Source organism: Pollachius pollachius (genome assembly GCF_949987615.1).
Source record: "Pollachius pollachius genome assembly, chromosome: 1".
Classification (NCBI taxonomy): domain Eukaryota; kingdom Metazoa; phylum Chordata; class Actinopteri; order Gadiformes; family Gadidae; genus Pollachius; species Pollachius pollachius.
Genome location: NC_136934.1, coordinates 11,879,790 through 11,900,605, shown reverse-complemented (window position 1 = coordinate 11,900,605; position 20,816 = coordinate 11,879,790). Strand labels below are relative to the sequence as shown.

Below are 20,816 nucleotides of genomic sequence, written 5' to 3'. Positions count from 1 at the left end.
TTCCCTTCTGAGACTACAGCTGGTGGCTGTCATCAGTGTCTCGGATCACACGCGTTAAAGGGTCGGTCCCAATCAGCCTACAGCTGGTCATTACAAGCAGCTGTTTCTCTGCCCGCCAGCACTGAGCTATATGTCCATGAACATAGATAATACCACAGCTGTGTGTGTGTGTGTGTGTGTGTGTGTGTGTGTGTGTGTGTGTGTGTGTGTGTGTGTGTGTGTGTGTGTGTGTCCGTGCGTGCGTGCGTGCGTGCGTGCATGCGTGCGTGCGTCATAATAGCATCCCTTCCGAGGCTGTATATCTCTACACCTCACAATTAGGACCGCCTATCAATTAATCTATACAGTCTGCACTTCCTGCTTGCTTAGCATCGTTGATACTTACACTCACACACATAAAAAACACACACACACACACACACACATGCACCCTCTGGTCCCATAGTCTATATAATTCAAGCAAGTAGTCAGAATGTCCCCTTGGTGGAGGAGGCAGGGGACAGGGGTGGTCAAGGGGTAGGTAGAGTGTGGTAGGTAGCGGCCAGCCGAGAGCTTGATACATGAAGACGACAAGGAGGACCAGGCGCAAGGCTATACTCACAAGCCAAGGGCGGCTCCACCGCGGTTCGGCGGTTTCTTACTTTTGCTGTGTCAAAGCAAGCGCCTATAAGGCAACCTGAACGCATTATATGCTGCACTGTGGGTGTCAAAAGTGCTGTATATAAATAGTGAACTATATTTGGGAGTAGGGGCATTTTTCCTGATGTATCATATCAATGTCCTTGTTCCAGCGTTCTATATACTTCTGTACCAGAGAATATGCATGTAAGGCACTAACACATCTTGTGATCCTCAAGGATGTCTCTGTCTCTGTTGGAGGTTGTGTCATGTATTTGTCATCTATGTATTATTCTTGATTTAACATGCTGGTCAAGTTCCACTCTATTTTTTATGGGTCTATTTTTCCTGACTCTTATCTGTTAGCCCTGAGACTCTCAGTTCCCGTTCTCAAACTGTAGAAGATAACAGTATAAACTCTTCATGCCATGGGCAGGATGTTCCCTTGACCAAACTGTATGTTTGCTTTATGTATCTGAATAAACTTGAATAATTCTGATTAAACACTTCCTGGAGACACATTGATTCTAAGCCTGCTTTGCATGCACAGACGATTCAGAACCAGAGAACTAGGCCACATCAGACCACAGGAAGAGAAAGAACGCATAACATATACACTGAATATTATCATTTCGTTCACTTTCACATGATGACGATGATGATGATCAGTAGTGTTAGCAATTATATGTTAATGCTAATTATATATAGCATTATAGATGTATGTATATATATATATATATATATATATATATGTATGTAAGCTACATACATACATATTTAAATATATATATAATCATAATCATATATATATATATATGATTTATAATGATAATCATCATCATCATCCAACTCATATAATTGCTATTTACTTAAACTCGATTATGACGCGCATCCATGTCCTGAGCGGCATATGCATAAACTATTTGCGGTTCATAGATTCAACACAGGGGGAAAAAATGAAAGCCCTGAGTCACATGATCCTCTCCGTTATTTCCTGCAGCAGCAGCAGCTTTCACTCTTGCGACAACACACAGTACATCTGACTGGTGCGGTCGGTGAAAAAGACGGCGCATACAGGCTACGGACGGAAAGTCTCGCTAGAACTGTCCATTGACACCGACGAGTGGAACAGAGTTATCTTAAGGCGGGCGAGGAAGTCGAAGTAACAGGATTAACATCTTTTTTTTTTCTTTAGACTATTCAAAGCATTTAAATTCGGTATTCCATAATGGCGACAGCTGCGGTGTCTGCGACTGCTGGCTCCGGGTCGGGAGCCGAGCTGGTCCGTGGGCAGGCCTTCGACGTCGGGCCTCGCTACAGCAACCTCTCGTACATCGGGGAGGGCGCCTACGGAATGGTGTGGTAAGATGTCTTTATGATCATCGCAGCATTTTCCGGGAAACATAGAACCCCTCCCCTCACCCCTCCACCCATCAACACATACAGAATCCGGCCGTTAACTCATATATTAACCATATTTTATCAATCTTTCCCTTTTAATGTCGTTTTTTTTTTTTTTTTTTACATTTCCGCGTCTACTCTGAGATCCATCGTGGGTTTTTTTTGATCTAAGAGAAGTTAGACCGCCACGTTAAATGCAGTTGTACAAAAAAAAGAAGTGTGACTTCTCTTTAGATGTATTTTGTTTTTGCGAGGTGAGGTATGTTGTGAGCAGTGCATGTGTTGAATGAACGGAGCCCTGCCCAGCCCACATGTGATCATCACCTCGAAGCAGCACAGAAAACAACTAGAAAAAGGTTTGGAAGTTTGAAGGCGTATGGTCGCATAGATTCCACCTGTTGCGACAAATGTTGTATTCCCCTCTATGTGGTACCACTGATTCGTCCTGTGCAGGACATATATATATAGGTATTCGTCCTGTATAATTGGAAATTGAATAATTCCCAATGTATAATCTAGTTGTCATGCGCCAACATTTTGTCAGTTAACCGAATGGTTGTAAATGAGGATGGTATCGTTTTATGGATGCAAGGCAGTTTGCTATGAATCCATGCGCCGCAGTGTTTGGGTAAGGGAGAAATTGATGTGGATCGAATCACAGTTAGACTGATGGATGCAAATTACAGATATTTACAGAAATGAAATAAACAACAACATATTGAATTGCTATCAATCATTGATGGTATTTTTTTTGGGGGGGGGGGGTGCTTCATTGTCGACGGGGGGGGGGGGGGGTGCTTCATTGTCGACGGGGGGATTTTAAGTGTAAGTGCATCGGTTTATAACACTTTAAATAAGAATGATAAGTCAAAGTTAGATCAAACTAATAGTGCATATATTTAAGCTTTCTTTAGACCATTTCCGTTAAGGATTTAATTTTATACTCTTGGGGCCAGCGGGGTGGCCAACCTCTGACCGGTCCCCACGTGGCTACGCCCCTGTTGGATGGTAACTTCTATTTCCTTTTTCTTTCTGCAAAAATAAGGATGCAGTAATCGCATATTTTTGCATTACCTTAAGTTGAACCTAACTATATTGCGTCAGCTCCCTGTAAATTCAGCATACACTAACAGTGCTGTAAGTAGCCTAGGTTTTAAATATATACTTAGAACAGTAATCAGGGCAAACAATAAAGCTAGACAAAATACATTTTGACATTTTTGATATGCGTTTACCAATCAAGAATGTCTGTATTTGAGATAAGTTATTTTCCATAATGATTGCAAACTGTTGCCCAAACACAGAAGTCAAACACTGAGCCTCAATTTAACCAATGTTAGTGCTCAGTGACGAAGGTTATAAAAGACTTTCAAGGTCTCTGTGTAATCATCACAAGGAAAACTAAAAAGGCCCATATTAGAAAGTCCATGACTACAGCGATGAACTTAAAGTAAACCCAGAAACTACTCAGATATTAAAACCAGTCGGAACAGGGATTTTTGGTTCAAGTTCATTTGCTGACGGGGCAGCAGATTTTCCCAAATAATAACCATTATAATCTATGCCACTCATAAGTACTCTTCTTCAGGGAGGTTAGGAGTGTAATAGCAGACCTGGCGATGTACAGGCAGGGACTGTCTTTCCAGGTGAGGCTTGAGTTTGTGGGGAGGGACATTTGATTAGTTGGTCTTTTAACATATTGTTTTGTTTTAAATCGTAAGACCTGCATGTCCGGTCCTAGTCGATAGAGAAGGGAATGGCAGTTTTATCTGTGATCATTGTCGATTGTGTCAACATGAGTAAATGAGCGCATTGATGCATAGTATTCAGGTCATGGTTCAAGATCCTGATCAGATTTCCTGCAAAATTATTTCAAATAATTAAAATGTCCCAACAGTGCATAGCCACAATGCTAGCCCAACACACCTGACAAATCACCCAAAGCACAGAAATGCCATTCACTCTCTGATAAGAACCTGCCTTCAAAGTCCAAATGGCCCTTTACATCAAGAACAATCTTGTTTGAACAACAAGAACAAGCTTCCAAGTTGTAATGTTGCCTTTTTTTGTGTTCGCTAGCTTTGTTTCACTTTATCAACCAGATGCTGAATCCATATCTTTCAGCCAGTAAGCAAGCGGCAACTGAACAAATAACAATAAGCCATCCGTGGAAGTATACATGTCGCATATACTGCAGTTCAGACTGTAAAGATGAAGGAAGACTGTGAAGAAGTACAATGCATGTTGCCTCTTGAAAGCAACAGTATCACAATCCTGGCACAACTGTTAAGGGGCTCTATATCTTTCTGTCTCCCATGATTCGATTTCAATTCTTGGATTCCGGACTAGAATCAAAACTCTTCTCGATTCAAAACTGATTCTCGATTAAGTACACAGGGTTGCTACCTTCAAGATAAGAAAGGCACAGTGGCAAATGATGGCATTAAGGCAGAGTCAAATGTTTTATTTATTTTTTTGGAAGTTGGGAATAGATTCAGAATCTTAGAAGATAAGAATCACCATTCTTCAGTAAATCAAAACATAAATGATCCCCCCTACAACAGCACAAGCAAGTCACCTGCAGCTCTGTTGTCCCCACGGCAGTTTAATTGCGTGTCACTACAGCACGTCAAGAGGCTTCCAGCAGCAAGCGAGACGCAGGTGAACCCTGCTCTTTCGCTCTAATTTAATCTTGCACAAGACCATTTGGAGAGGAAAGTTATTACACACTTTTAAGCCGTTGAGGTAGGGGGGTGCACATATCCACCTGTCTTGAAATTGATTACAAGGAGGGCTGAACGATTAATCAAATTTAAACCGACATTGCAATGTATTAGAACGCGATTTGCAAATTGCAAATGGATTTTTAGGATTTTTTGGGGGATTTGGGAAAAAAAGAGCTTCTGCTTTCATGTATTCTAGGAACATGCACCTTGGCCAGGGACTACTGATGAAAAATAGCCTCTTGGCTTCTCTGGCATTTTTATACGTGTGTATTTTTTTATTTTCCCTTCTCTCATATAAATGTTACTAAACTAAAGACTGTAGAAATAAACCCTCAACACAAAAGTTAGCCATGGGAATAAAGTCGGAAACAGGGCTCCGTTCATTCAACACATGCAAGGCAGCCATCAACAGTTTGCCTTAAATCTGTGTCGTTACCGTGGTTAACGCATTTCCAATTGTACCCTAGCATTATAATCTCATTCCCTAATCTAATCTTGGGCGCCAAAGCCATGCCCTCTTTCAGATTGTGAACCACTGCATATGTACAGAGTCCTGTTCTGCTGTGAGCTTTTCTCTCAAAATGCCACCATGGCGCCCATCTCCAAGGCAACCTTTCTGCTTCTGACATCATTAGCACTATTCTGAAGCCAATCAGAGAGGGGGAGAGAGAGGGAGGGAGACAAACAGAGAGAAAAAGAGAGAGCCTTCACACTCTGCGTTGCTGTCGTACGATTCACAGGCAGCTGTAATCTGTGTGATTATACAGTTTCACACAAAACATTACCGCAGACTTCCAACACACCTTGAAGTTGTCATTATGTGCTGTTAGGATGCTGCTGACACACGTCCTAAACAATTTGTTAACGCATTTGCATTTGCAAACTGTGTATTTATATATATATATATAAATATATATATATATATATATATATATATATATATATATATATATATATATATATATATATATATAAAGGCTGCTTTCTGTTGTCCTGTTGATTTTTACGGATTGAAAACGAAAAATCTGGCATTTTTCAGTAAACACTTGAATACTTGAAATTCTTTTGTATTATTTTACCCTTTTTATGTTTATAGTAGGCTATGAGACGAGAGTAGGGCATACTTCTGTCTCCAATTCTTATTTTGGGAATAAGCTCTGTCCGTGAACTAGGGCTGCTATTATTGGTTCCCTTATCGGTTTTACTAAAACGTTTGAGGACATGCATGGTTCATGTCGGATCCATGACTCACACTGGTCCAAAGGCGTCCCAGCAAAGAGGTGTAGTTTTTGTTCTTACTTGCATCCTACCAGCCTTATTTGTGTTAAACCGTGGTAGGATTATCCCAGCATTAAGTCAATACTTTTCATATGTTCAGCTTTGTCTTCAAGCTGTTGAGGTGTGTTGCGATGTATTTCATGTATGGTTGTGGTTATTGTTATCAGTTTTATTTTGGACACCAGCAGACTTTCCCTGGAGTGTAAACAGCGGCACACATCTGTTTTGGGAATAGCTTCGGTCCGTTTTCATTACGTCCACCTTACCCTGGATCTGGTGCATGTGATCGCTGGTGAACTACTACAACATCATCATTTATGTATTTTTTTTCCGTTGATTTTCAATTGAACGCTACACACTCGCACATACCTTTTTAGGCATTTTCATAATCCATCCCAAAATACAGCCAATGTTGCTGTTTCATTCTTTATTGCAAAATTATCCCTGAAACAAATACTTTGAGATCCAAGAGTACAAGACCCCCAAAAAAATGTAAACTCTTATCCAACTGCTAAGGTCAGAAGGTGTTTGACAGTTTGTTCTGACTTTTTGGGAGGTCGAACCTATGACCCTGTTGATAAGAAAATCAAAACTGTTTACTTTAGCGTCCCAGCATATCATTTTGACGTTCTGCAGGGCTCGCATAAACATGGTCTTCGTTTGAGATATGACGATGGTAAGGTTAGGGATATGACATTGTTTTAGAACCCCTAGTAAAGAATGAGCCCTTGAGCTTCCAAAATGAGGAGAAAACAGCTCTGAAGAAATCACCCCCATGGGCCTTATTCACCAGAGGCCATCTTGTTTCCCTCTCCTGGTTCAAGCCCGGCCACCCAGCTAGAACCAAGCAGGCCATGAATTAGGACCACTGTAAGGCCCAGTTGGGTTCTGGGTTCTGAACACGGACACTGACTCTCATGCCACTGTTATCCACTGAATGAGCCTGCAGGGGGTTTGGGGTCTGCAGGTAAGTATAGAAGCATCTCACTACATTGCTACGTGAGAGAGCCCAAGTGGTAGTGAGATGATTTGTAGTTCTTCTTCTTCACACTGACGGTTTTAAACCACTGGTTTGGTTTGCGTGGGGTAAACATGGCCTGGATAGGCAAAATAAATCTTTATGGACCAAGGGTATAGCGACTGAGCTTGTAGCCGGTCTTGTATGGCTCTGCTGTAGTAGATATCCATTATTAAGCAGTTATAGCAAACAAAATGACCACCTCCATCATACTTTTGAACATGGACCCTTGCAAGAGAACAGGGGTTTTGACATAGTAGCGACTGCCAAGGTACAAATTTTCCGACCACTTTCCACCAAGAAACTGCAAAGAAGAAGGGTTTAATTTTCTCAAGTTGTAACAATTTTATATTGTATATTCAAATGTATTTGATGTGTTTTACCACAAACACAGAGCTTGTCACATGTTTAGTATCTTATTTTACATAGAGGAAACTGGGTTGGATTGTTAGTGTTTTCATAGTGGAGCCATATCTGTTTATAGCCTGGCTTTACTTATTTTTCCACTTGTGATGTCTAGTAAGCCTGTTATATAACAGAGTAGCTTTAGGTCCTACTTGCCCAGAACACTATATGATGTGGGTGTCCTTTGGAAAAAAGGTGTGTATATTAACAAGACGCCAACATAAATGTGGGGAGAAAATGGTATGTTAAAAATGAAAGAACAAACTTGGTCGCAGGCTGAACATTTCTTGAAATTTGGAGTGAGCAGGTTCTCTGATGGCTAGTTACGTTCAGCCGTCAGGCTTTATATTGATGTCGCTGTATCTCTAGCTTACCGTATTTTCATAAACTTCTGCAACAGAATTTATTATAAATATATAAGGCCAGTTCCAGGCTGGCCTTGCAAATTGTGATGCAAAATATGTCACGCATTTACATAAAGATAAAGTGTAATATCAACATGTAATATAATTTCAACAATCATGACATAATATATCCTGGCTCCGCCCACCTAAGTACTTCCGCTCAATTTTAATTTCCCTTCAGTACTAGGTCTGGGTCTGCGGTATGTTAGTGGGTTTTCTCTGTCTAAATTTTCTGCGTCCAATCAGTGAACAGAGCGAGTGGCCGAGATCAATGACGTTAAAGTCAGCTCTCGTTGAAGGACATCTTCATGCACGGTGCTTGGTTTGTTTACAGCCTACGTGCAACATGATTCCCGGCCAAACGTTAGCGATTGATTATGGCAGAGTGGCACTGGGCAGATCCAATAGTTTTAAACTTCAACAGACACCCGCCTTCAAGTGAGTTAACGTTTGTCAATTGAGTAGGTCCAGACTCTCTGTACAAATTAAATGAAATACGAGAGTCTGGTAGGACCAGGCTAGGCATAATACGTCCAGAGTTTCAAAATTGTGTTTGGTAGAATCCAATGACAGTTCAATACTGAACTGTAGCCTAATGTGAGATATGATATTGGACTAAAAGTCTATGCCAGTGACCAGTATGACAAGAAACACTGGTATGATCAGATGTGGTAAGTCGCAAAGTACAACTTCTTTGTTACTATACTTAAGTACAGTCTTCAGGTATTACGTTTACTCCCTATATTTTAAAACAAATATCAATTCTTTCTACTAATACAATTTTCAAAACAGCTTATTACTTCAGTTTTAATGCATTTGAGGGGAATCATCTATAATATTTTTGTTTTGCATCATTGCGTGCCCTCCCAATATCAAGACTGATTTCCACTGAAATGAATGGGATGATTAAACATAGAAAACACAATCCCTTGGTTGTCCATCAGTGCATATCACAAACAACAGACCATAACGACGTCAAGGACGGAGATGAAAGGGAGACTCTCCTCCGCAAAGAAATTAAGAAGTTAATGTTTATTATTTAGTATGTTGTTTATTTGAAGTCAGAATGGTTGACTTTAGTCTTCGACTAAATATATTACAATATGACATGAGGTTCAGTTAGCTTTGCAGAGAAACAGCCGGTTGAAATAGCAGAGGAATACTTTTTACTTGCATACTTTGAGTAGATTTCAGAGGCTGTACTTTTCGACCTTTACTTGGAAGAAGTTGAATCAGTACTTCTACTTTTACCAGAGTTTTTATTTACACAAGTATCTGTACTTCTTCTTGAGTAAAGAATGTGTGTACTTTCGCCACCACTGGGTACGAGGCTAGGCTAGGTGTGCCCTGAAATTAGTTGAAATCCCACCCATATACCTGGCACAGTTTACAGCAACACTAGTGAGAAATGTATTGAAGTGCTGTTGTGCATTAATGCACAACAGCTAACAGGGCTAATTAGCCTTCAAAAGGTTGAGAACCACCATTCTAGACTGTAACATATTGCTATGATGATAATTGTTAGGGCTTATTCAAGCTGTTGATGAAAAATAGAGATACATATTAACATATTGGAAATTAGGTTGGCAAAAGGCTCAACTGTATTCTTCCTGCTGGTGTTATTCTCCGATATTGCTTGGACGCGTGCCCATGACATTGGATTAAGACGATGCATGTCGCGATCATGCGTGCAACATACATTTAGGGGCTGGCTTGTGTGCCGGGTGCTACACAAAGTCTGCCAGTACAGCACTTCTACCAAGCCCCTTCAACGTCGCCGTGGTAACAGCCTATTGCATAACAAGTTACAGAGGCTGCAGTGTAAAGCCTTGTATTTCAATCTCCTTGGAAACTAACTGTGAACAGACCCCCCCACCAGCCCCCCTCCCCTCCCGTCTTCCTCTTCCTCCTCGATGTCATTCTTGGGCACCGAGCGACTGAGCATGCTCTGAGAGGAACAACATAGTGGTGGAACTGATCCACATGTAATCTGCCTCGTGCCGTGTGCGTCTTGCTCACACACACACACACACACACACACACACACATCGTTTTTCAAGCCCACCCATCGTATGATTTACCCACTGCCTTTTAATCCATCTTCTTCGTTGCCTGTTTCGCTTACGATCAAACGTCATCGGATGAGGCCTGTTTTGAAGCAAATGAATCAACCCTGTCTCCGAATAAACCCGGTTAACTGAGTCGATCGGATCATAAGGCTGTGGAAAGAGTAGTATAAAACAGGCTTGACAGTAATTCAATTGGAGCAATTTAAGGGGTATTTCCGTTGGAATATTATAATGGAAATCGTACCGTATGAGCGGTACTCAAATCAAATGAATTCACACATTGTGATCGGGTCTATATCAACTTTTCGAAATAGCTGACCACTGCTAACACTGTGGGTAATGTCATTTCATCTAGTATGAAGCATGTGTCGCTAAGTCTATATCAGGCATATCATCAGGCATTTGTGCTTCAGATGGCCTTGGTCAGACGAACAGAGCCCCGACATTATCTTCATGAAAGAAGCACTCTTTCTTTTAGCTGTGTTCATTATGTCCAACAAAAGGAAAGCAAGGTCGACCTCTTCACTAGAACATTGGCACTATTTCTGTTTACATTGCATTCTCACTAATCCATCACTATAGCAACTCATTCTTGTTGTAACTCCACCACACACTGTGTGTGTGTTTGTGTGTGTGCGTGCGTGCGTGCGTGCGTTCGTGTGTGTGTGCGTGCGTGGAAACACCCTTGACTCTACAGCATGTGTTCAGTAGGCGTTGCAGCGTGGGTGTAGTGTGGGTGCTGATGGAGGCTCTACTACGGGCTGAACCAGCTAGCTATCTAGCCCTTCAGGCTACTGCTGCTGCGGCGGCTATTTCTCTAGCCTCAACCTGTAGCTCCGGAGATAGCCACGGTAGCAGTAGTAGCCTGAAGCAGTGGAGCTGGCTGTGCTACTAGGTCAGCAATGTTTGACTCTAAGCTTTTTTTCTATGGCACCCATCCATTGCACAATTCACCACAAACCCTTAAGTGATTCAAAGCGCTGAATTCGCTGAACTCTATTGAGGTGAATAACTACTTGGAAAGGATGTGATAGTAATGATACGTTTGTGTGAGTCAAGTCAACTAGGTCGAATGTGACTGACCAACAGTTCTGTGAATCTGAGTCATTTTGTTTATGATGCGCTTATTTGCTGGACTTTCACATCTTGTCAGTCAACACCTCAGATGGAATGAAAAACAACACTTTTGTGACCTTAACTCATTTTCTGTGTTTGTTCTCCAGCTCTGCATACGACCGCGACAACAAGATCCGGGTAGCCATCAAGAAGATCAGCCCCTTCGAGCACCAGACGTACTGCCAGCGCACGCTGCGAGAGATCAAGATCCTGCTGCGCTTCAAACACGAGAACATCATCGGGATCAACGACATCATCCGGACGCCCACCATCGACCAGATGAAGGACGTGTATCCTTTCACCTAAAAGACCTGTCTGGGGCGCCCCGGTGAATCACCGGGTAGAGTGCGCTTTACCATTGAAGGCCTAGTCCTTACCTAATACCGCAGGGTCCCAGGTTCAATTCCTGCCCGTGGTCCTTTGCTGCATTTCTTCCCCTTCTTTCTCCCAAAGCTTCCCGTCGATCTCATTCTATAATAAGGCATAAAAATGCAAAAAGAAAAAGGAAAAATGACTGTCTGTGTAGTAACGAAGGCATCGATTTGACTTGTGAGAACCCCAACAGGCCTTATTCCCAAGGCAGTCATCTTGGTTCAAAGCGATGGCTTAAAGCGACGCAAACAAAGGCTCCCAATACGAAGCCAGCATTGAGATACTGCCCCGCTATATTCGCGCTCAGTTAAAACAATACGATTCAATGTCTACAATTATAAACTGAAATTAGCTTGTCCTTTGGGCTTTATACTAAGGCAATTTTAAATTGGTACATTCCGCGATGTAAACGCATTTGTGTGAAGGATGGTCTTAAATGTGAATATTGTGTACTTCCTCTCCTTATAAAGGGAACTGGCATTTTATTATTATGTTTTCAGGTTCATGTCTATGTTAAGTCCTGTTTGTTGTCTTGTCTAAAGAAAGGGACTCATCCTTGAATATTAGCGAGGTATTATGCTAATTACAAAGAAACCCAGGGTGCCTTTCACATCTGTGGTAGATTAAATCATCGAAAATGATTGAGTATTACGGTTTCAAACCCAGAGGAAAAGGCTGTTCATTATTTAAAATAAATACGCTATGTTCTTCGTCTGGGCTTATAATGAAGGATTTGCTAAACTTGCCGGAATTTTATTTTTTATTTATAGCTTCTCAGATGGATAAACAAAACTAGCACATAAAACTAGAATCCCCCTCCCCCATCCTATGTTAAACTAAAGCAAATGTAAACCAGAAAAATAAAGTAAATATCAAACATGGGAGGAAATTGTTCTTTAACCAGTCGCCGGGCAGATACATTGTTCAGGATCTAATGGAGACGGACCTGTACAAGCTGCTGAAGACCCAGCATCTGAGCAACGACCATATCTGCTACTTCCTCTACCAGATCCTGAGAGGGCTCAAATACATCCACTCGGCTAACGTGCTGCACCGTGACCTCAAGCCCTCCAACCTCCTACTAAACACCACCTGTGATCTTAAGGTACACACACACACACACACGCACAGAGGGGTCCAGCCTCTTTAAAAGCACTTAAAGGTTATAGGGGAATAGCTATATATATATCTCTATATCTACAGTATATGTATATATGTAGGTTATGATTATCTCTATCAGCATTATTTCTAATATGCTCATTTTATTTTCACCCACCGTAAAGTATATGTCAGTTGCGCTCAAAGAAATGTTTCGGATCCTTTCTCTTCATCCGCCAGTGTTGTTTGATCTCAAAAATGTGATCTAAACTACAGACTCTCTGTCACTCTATGTCTCTGTCTCTCTCTGTCTCTCTGTGTCTCTGTCTCTCTATGTCTGTGTCTCTCTCTGTCTCTCTCTCTGTCTCTCTCTCTCTATGTCTCTCTGTGTCTCTCTCTGTCTCTCTGTCTCTCTCTCTCTGTCTCTCTCTCTATGTCTCTCTGTCTCTCTATGTCTCTCTGTCTCTCTATGTCTCTCTGTGTCTCTCTCTCTGTCTCTCTATGTCTCTCTGTGTCTCTCTCTGTGTCTCTCTATCGACGTCATCTCTCCCCAGATCTGTGACTTTGGATTGGCGCGTGTGGCCGATCCCGACCACGACCATACGGGGTTCCTAACGGAGTACGTGGCCACGCGCTGGTACCGGGCACCAGAGATCATGCTCAACTCCAAGGTGGGTGTCCAGCCCAGACCACCGCACCGTGTTGTCCTTTACTGGAAACCCACCTGAGGGATGGCTCATGCGTTGTATGTGTTGTTGAGATGCAAGCTATCGTTGAAACTTTGTGAGGATTCACTTTGTCCAAGTTTGGTCGGTGGGGGAATAAAGTTGAGAAAATGTGAATTTGTAATTTGAGTGTTTAACATTATGGGATTCTTCAAACCCAAGGGAGGGAGTGATATTGGATCCATAAACTATGGGCTCCCTGCGTTCCTCTAAAACGTAGAATGTGAAAACATAATCTCGGCTTCCTGTATTTCCATTCCCAAAAGTCAGATTTAAAATGTGAAATATCATGAGGTTCTCAAGCTTCCTCAGGGAAGTCGGGTCATGTTAACGGTGGAGCGCACTACGACAATGAAGAAAAACATCCTCAGTCTAGCTTCTCTAAATGAACATGTAAGCCATAGAAGCATAATGTATTCCCACGTGTGACCGTCTCTTCTCTCTTACTCACGCAGGGTTATACCAAGTCCATAGACATCTGGTCGGTGGGTTGTATTCTGGCTGAGATGTTGTCCAACAGGCCAATATTTCCTGGGAAACACTACTTGGACCAGCTCAACCACATTTTGGGTAAAAGTCACCATTGCACTCATGTGTGGTCTGTGATTAAATGCAGGCCGCTCTTTTCACTAGAAACGCACTGAACTCAAGGTCTGCATCCGGAAGCTACATCCTGCAGTATTCACAGTTCAAATAATGTACTTGCATAAGGTTTAATATTTATTTATTTATTTATTAGTATGTATCTATCAAAATGTTGACTGCGTTTTCCTTTGATATCCTAGTATGCATAACCATAAGTCGCCACTTCCTGGTATCTCTCAGTGAACAAATAAAAAGTTGTTTTTTTAATTTCTTTATTTTATGCAAACCTTGCGTCCCCTAAAAACACTGGTCTCCAAAAGCATTTTCTCGACTTAAATATCCCATGATCCCGAAAAATTGTCATACCGCAGTGTGTCTTTATCGAAACGCGTTCTTCCACAAGTCCTCTCTAAAGAGTGGCGTGTCTCGCTTGTTGTCCTCCAGGGATCTTGGGCTCCCCATCCCAGGAAGACCTGAACTGCATCATCAACATCAAGGCCAGGAACTACCTGCTGTCTCTGCCGCTGCGCTGCAAGGTGCCCTGGAACCGCCTCTTCCCCAACGCCGACCCCAAAGGTCAGAGCCCTCTTTCATCCCCACCCGCTTCCCGTGAATCACCGGTTGACATTAGCCTGGACCAATCAAGTCCCGCCCCCTCCCGAACACGTCCATCACGGCCAGGGTTGCCAGATATATATATGATAGAATTGTTTCTTTCAGCTAGGAGGTAAAAACATACATTTTGTTCTACTCTCATTCTCCATGAGAGATTGACACTTTTTTCTTTCATCTAGTAGGCAAAACATTGCTATTTCCGTATTTTTACATTGTCCACAATTTTGTTTGATAAGGTAGCTGTCAGGCCGACTCAGAGTGTATTTTCTACAGAATTAGGTCATGTTTTTTCATTGAAGGCTCCCGGATGAGGCAACATAGATACTTAATAGATAGGTAGGGTGTCGCCTTGTCATTTCAACATTCACCACATTGTGTTGGCAAAGCACCACCTCGCAATCTTTCTATATAGAACAATAGGCCTCTAATGAGATGAAAGTACAAAACACGAAACCAGGTGCTTTGGTGCCCCCTACTGGGCAAACCACAGAAGTGTTTCCTCTCCTTCACCTGTTGCTCTAAACAAAAGGTGGAAATGTACACAAAAACTGTGATCGTCTGTAGGAGGTAATTGATCACCTTATTCACCATTGCTCCGTAGCACTGGATCTGTTGGACAGGATGCTGACCTTTAACCCCCACAAGAGGATTGAGGTGGAAGAGGCTCTGGCGCACCCTTACCTGGAGCAGTACTATGACCCCACAGACGAGGTGAGAGCTCTTTTCAGTGTCGGGGTGTCCTCGATACCCATCGTCGACTGAATGCCGAATCATATATTTTGTCATATGTGGCTCCATGATGCCAGATTTGTTGGGACTTTTGCGTAGTTCAATCGCTTGAAAATGATCAGGGTTTTCCTACAGCTGTATAGATGATTTGTGAAACCTCCGCCAAATGCCCACCTCTAAAAACAAATGAGCTTTTCAGACTATGATGAAAATGTCAGCATGAAATAGTGGCTGGTCTCTGGAAACAGTCAGATTACCAATCTGATCATGATAATACGATTACAGACTTCAATTTTTCCATGACTCTGTGCTTATGATTTCAGTTTCCTTCTTCACTTTTACGATATAGTTTTGTTATTTTCAATATCCCTTTTTGTTTGACCAATAATTGCGTATTAATGTTCTGTTTCAAGGTTTTATTTGAAATTAATATTTAAGGGAATGTAGAAGCCCTTGACAGATTACAAATCTAAAGTACATGTGAATGACATTCTTCATCATATGGAATAATTGCGGCATCATTCAATTTAGCAGTACTGCAAAAAAATATTTTATGGTTTTCAAGTGCTGCCAAACTTAAGATGATTTCTTTCCTGAAATCTTGTAACTTACTAGACTACTTCGAAAAAAATTTATTGGAAAGTGCCACTGCCATTACGCAAAGGGTGATGGCATTATCAAACTGACATTAAGGACATTAATTCGAAAGCAAAACATAACACAGCAAATTGCACACAGAAGACTGTATATTCCCCACAAAAAACAGATGATGAAGTTATAGGCTTCCGTCTATTAGCCAAGCAATGCTGTTCTATCCCTCATTTAGCTCCCCCTTCCTGGAAGGTCCCGCTGTTAGACACATAACGATTTCCCAATGACACGACGATTTTCTTCGTTGAGGATGCAGTTGACTTAATAGCTGCTTTCAGACAGTGTCATCAGTGTCTCATCTATCGATGAGTTGAATCGTCGAGAATGGATTTCAAGGAAATTGAAAGCGATTTTGATTGCATTGAGAACCACTGCCTTTGCGAAGGAGTCGAGTTGTTGGAGACTGCTCCAGATTCAAATAGGTTAGAGAAGTAGCAATTGACAGCAATTATTAAAACAAATGACCAGTCCTGCTAATTCCGTGCACCACATTTAAGTGCTTCCTCATAAAGAACTAAGAGCGGAAGATGAAGCGAAGGCAGCTAAAGTTATTGTAAACCGGACGCATGGTAAACACGTGGTTCTGTGGTCCCGGCAGCCCGTGGCTGAGACGCCCTTCACCTTCGACATGGAGCTGGACGACCTGCCCAAAGAGACGCTAAAGGAGCTGATCTTTGCAGAAACTGCCCGCTTCCAGTCCGCCTTCAGGTCCTAACAGCTCACAACGGTATGTAGCGTGTCCCCATGCTGCACGATATCACAAGAACAGTTTAACAGAAGCACTCGGAAAATATCAGACCCTTCTCCTCTGTTCTTACAGATGGCGGCTCTGGACCGGTTTACGCGATGCCACTGCTTGTCTCAGCCTCAAATTGCTCTTTTATGTATTTTTCTTTCCATTTCCTCTCTCCCTCGTCCTCCCCATCCTCCCTTTATCTGCGTCGCCTGGATTCCCTGGCTTTCGCCCGCCAAGTCCACTTTGCTCAGGAACGGCGTCAGGAGTCAATCAATCTTCTTCTACTTCTGCTATGCTTCTCTTCTCTTCGACCAATCTCACTCTGTTTCACGCTTGCTCTTCTCTAGAGGTTACAATGGCCACACAATATGACCAATAGTGTGGCGCCATCAAATGAAGGTGAACATAAATTGTTAATTAACAATTAATCAAGTCTGTCAAAGGTTTTGATTGTTTATTTTTTTTCGAAACCGTTGCCTGAGTAACTGATGGCAATAAATTGCATGCTTTTTCTTATTTGCAACATATTGTTTTGGACCGGGCAGGTTAAATCTGAATAATTTTAAAAATATATATATTCAAGTTGGTTAACATACCGGAATGGTTGCAATCTCTTGATAGTAAGGATGAGCATTTGAGCTATAGAAGTTCTATATTTTTTCAAAGACACGTTTTGAAAAGCAAACAGATCATCATTGTATCCTTATGGCTTTATAGTGTGTGACCACAGTGGGTTGTCTTTCATGGTCTCAAAGTGCCAATTTCTCTCCAGTTAGGAAAGAGGTTTCTCTTTTGGTTTCTTTATTTAGGCCAATTATGATCTCAAGCTTTCCTCTATGTAGATGGTTTTACCTAATTAAACGGGAGACAATCCATGCATCAACATATGAATTCAGTTATCCACTAGAACCAGTTTAAAGGAGATATAACTCTGCCTCCCATTGTTTCACGAACGAGTACATATCCTATAAATGTCAAATGTTACGTTTCTCATAGTCTCAACTTGTTGATACTCACCTCATTAGAGAGAATACTGTGCCCTTGCATGACTGTTAAAAGCTCTTTATACAAAGACAATGTTAAGTGCCACCCAAGTATGCAGTTCCACTAAACCCAGCTACTTTCTTTTACGTTTTTCATTTCATCTCTCAATGACACGGTGCTCGTTTCTTTTTTCGCTTTTTTTTTACAATATAGTTGGTATTGTATTTGTTTTTCTTACCTTTTGTCATTGTTGTTCGCTTCTTGCGTGTTTTATTTTGTTTTGCAGCATTTGTGTTTTTGTTTTTAACAGAGTTTCTCTAATTCACAACTGCTGTATTTCATTTTTTTTTACTTCTGTTCTTTATGTTGCCATGTTCCATGGTTTAGCACCTGCATGCTAAACCATGTCCCTGGTTGAAAAGGAGAGTAAGCTGCATGCTTACACCCCTACATAAATTCATGTTGTTCCCCGTGCAACAAAAACTATGGAATCCAGGCATGCTTACTATAAAAAGTTTGACTCAATAAGATTTTCAGGTTGCATATTTCATGAAGTCAGTTGTTTTGTTTTGCTTTAAATTGCACACTTTGGTGTAGCTATAACTGCAATGGATCTGAAGACCAATATCCCTTTTTGTTTGACCAATAATTGCCTATTAATGACTGTGTTCTGTTTAAATGTTTCATTTGAAATGAATGGAATCATGACTGTAAATATCGACATCTTCTCCAAGCAAGGATCAATGCAAGAAGTTGCCGACAATTTAATTTGTTTACAAATGGCCCAAAAAATTATATTTCATAGTAAAACTTACCACTCTTGACTTATAGCACTCTCATTTTGATCACCTTTTGGCATTTTCATAAACTTATCGCTGAACTGTTAGTCTTAAGATGTAGTCTTATTAACACTAAAATATTTTTCATGCTAGATTTGGTGGAATCTACGTAAATAGATTCTCTAAGTCCCAGGCTCTAGTGGCACTTATGAAAATACATATAAAAGTAAATAACGGTATGATATTAGAAATGTACGGTAGCTACTGCTTCGGCTAGCTTGCTTTGGATCAAAACATGTTCACAATTTGTACATGTGGCGTGGTGGGGTATCGGGTGCTAGCAGTAACATCGGATGCAAACAAATATAATGCTTTTGGTCTATTGCATTTCAAGGCCATATATAAAGACGCATCAGATGACTGGTTCAGTCCATTGTCGATTTAAACATACACACATACAGTATTCACATTTTGTCTATATTTTAACTATTGTCCCGATACTTGTGGCACTTGCTGTATGCATATCTCTTTGATAAAAAATAACTGAAATGCACTTGTTTCTACAATTATTGCGGGGGGGGGGGGGGGACATTATGTCTGAGACCTGATGCCGATGGACGGAGAGCTTGCCTGTATATTACAACTGGGTGAGAAGATTTAAGGGCACTGGGATACCTATCCGGGTTATTCTGTTGTATATTATAAGCTTCTGCTGCAGTTCTTTGTGCAACCTGTCTGTTTTGTGCCTTCTTAAATAGTCTTGTTATCCAAGATTCAATGTGCAGCTTTCGTTCGGTCAGGAATCTGTTGTATTTGCTTTAAAGAATAACTAAAATAATCAAATAAATGGGGAGGGAGGGGCTGGGTTGGGGTTATCCTTTTATCCTTCAGTTTTGTCATTTTAAAGAGATTTGATGACATAATTGCGTGATTTTGTGCTTGTGAATTAAAAATATTAAAATGAAATGTTTGTATTTTTATTTTGCCCTTTTTCGAAAATCTTTTTTGCTCCTGTGCAAATATTTTGATTGTAAAATGAATGTAATGTTTCTATCAGACGCTAATCTTGTTGAATTTCCCAATTGAACTAGTTATCTCTGTACGTTCTGATTGGTATAACATGTAATTGTGTAGTCAAAAAATTAAATGGAAGTCCTGGTTGTATTTCAACATTTTTTGTTTGTTTCACCTGTCATAGAAAGGATTTAAACTAATTGGTTAGTGTGTGTGTGAAGGATTCAACTTGAATAAACAATTGACTTGGCTATTATTAAAGACTGACTGCCACTTAGCTGAAATGTCTTGTTTTTGCCTTTCTGCGCAGCTTTTAAGAATAGAAGGCATCAATGGGAGGAAAGCCTTTTAGATAAACCCTAGATGATATAGGCTACACTTCAGATAATGTGGCCAACACTATGAAATAAGAACTTGAGATGAAATCCAGAAATTACCAGTAGGCCTATAGGCTGGTTTTAGGCTACTTTCAGCATACAAATAGGATAAGGATTTATACTAATGTTTCAACTCAAAGAGAAGTCTTCTTTCTCTTTGAGATTTGGTTGACCCACCAGTTCATGCATTTCCTGCAGAAAATGCGTTGTTGTAGTGCAAAGTGAGACAATGCGGTGTTGAGTGCTGTAGTGCAAAGTGAGGTTGAAAATATGTTTTAGTAAAGCCATAGTTTAAAGACATAAAGAAATGTTAAATGTGTTAAATCAAGTGAAGGGATTTGAACAGTCCAAATAGAATAAACAATGTAAACATGACACCATTTACCATTGAAAATGTGTGCAACTCTTCATAAAGTGAAGAGTTAAACAAATAGCTTATTTGATCAAGTTTGAATACATTTAACAACCTAATTATTAACTATTAAGTTATGTGGTATACAAGGAACCTCTCATCTATCTCTCTAACACACAAACCTCACAAGGTCTGTGTAAAGAACACACTGAAAGCAGCAGAAAATGGGTCTAAGATTACATTAATACACAATACATAAAATCGGCAGGTAAAAGACCATAGGTGAGCACAATAAACACTTGAATGCGACCGAATTGACTTAATAACTTTTACGTTACACACGCGCGCGCACTCCTTGTGCAGGGACACAACCACAGAAAATGCATGTTTAGTACATGAGCTAAAATAAAACAACCCTAAATAGTCATGCATAAAATGATCTTATATACATAGAACTTCAACTTGAAATAATCTTGAACTAAAAGAAAATCAACCATCAACGTCAGCTTGACTCACACAGCTCGACTCATACATACAAACTGTGATTCTGAAAAAAAATATGAATTATATTGAAATTCTGTTTTCAGATTATTGAGTGTGTTGATTTGTTAAACGTTCGAACGAAGGTTAATGATAAAAGATGGACATGTCTGAAGTAGTTGAAGTGTTAGAGAATGGGCGAGAATAAAAAAGTGTTAGAGAATAAATTATTAAATATTTTAGAAATCTGAACTATTCCAAGCTAATATGAACATTTAAAAATT

The 20,816-nt window shown here is 40.7% G+C and overlaps 1 protein-coding gene across 1 annotated transcript; it reads left to right on the top strand.

Moving 5' to 3' along the window:
• Window positions 1-1,657: 1,657 nt before the first annotated feature.
• On the top strand, window positions 1,658-18,877 carry mapk1 (mitogen-activated protein kinase 1). The gene is made up of 9 exons (XM_079732973.1): window positions 1,658-1,980; window positions 11,143-11,325; window positions 12,323-12,512; window positions 13,060-13,176; window positions 13,686-13,800; window positions 14,260-14,391; window positions 15,032-15,141; window positions 16,409-16,537; window positions 16,631-18,877. The coding sequence occupies exons 1-8, from the start codon at window positions 1,847-1,849 to the stop codon at window positions 16,523-16,525; spliced, it is 1,098 nt and encodes a 365-aa protein (XP_079589099.1). The 5' UTR covers window positions 1,658-1,846; the 3' UTR covers window positions 16,526-16,537; window positions 16,631-18,877.
• Window positions 18,878-20,816: the final 1,939 nt, after the last annotated feature.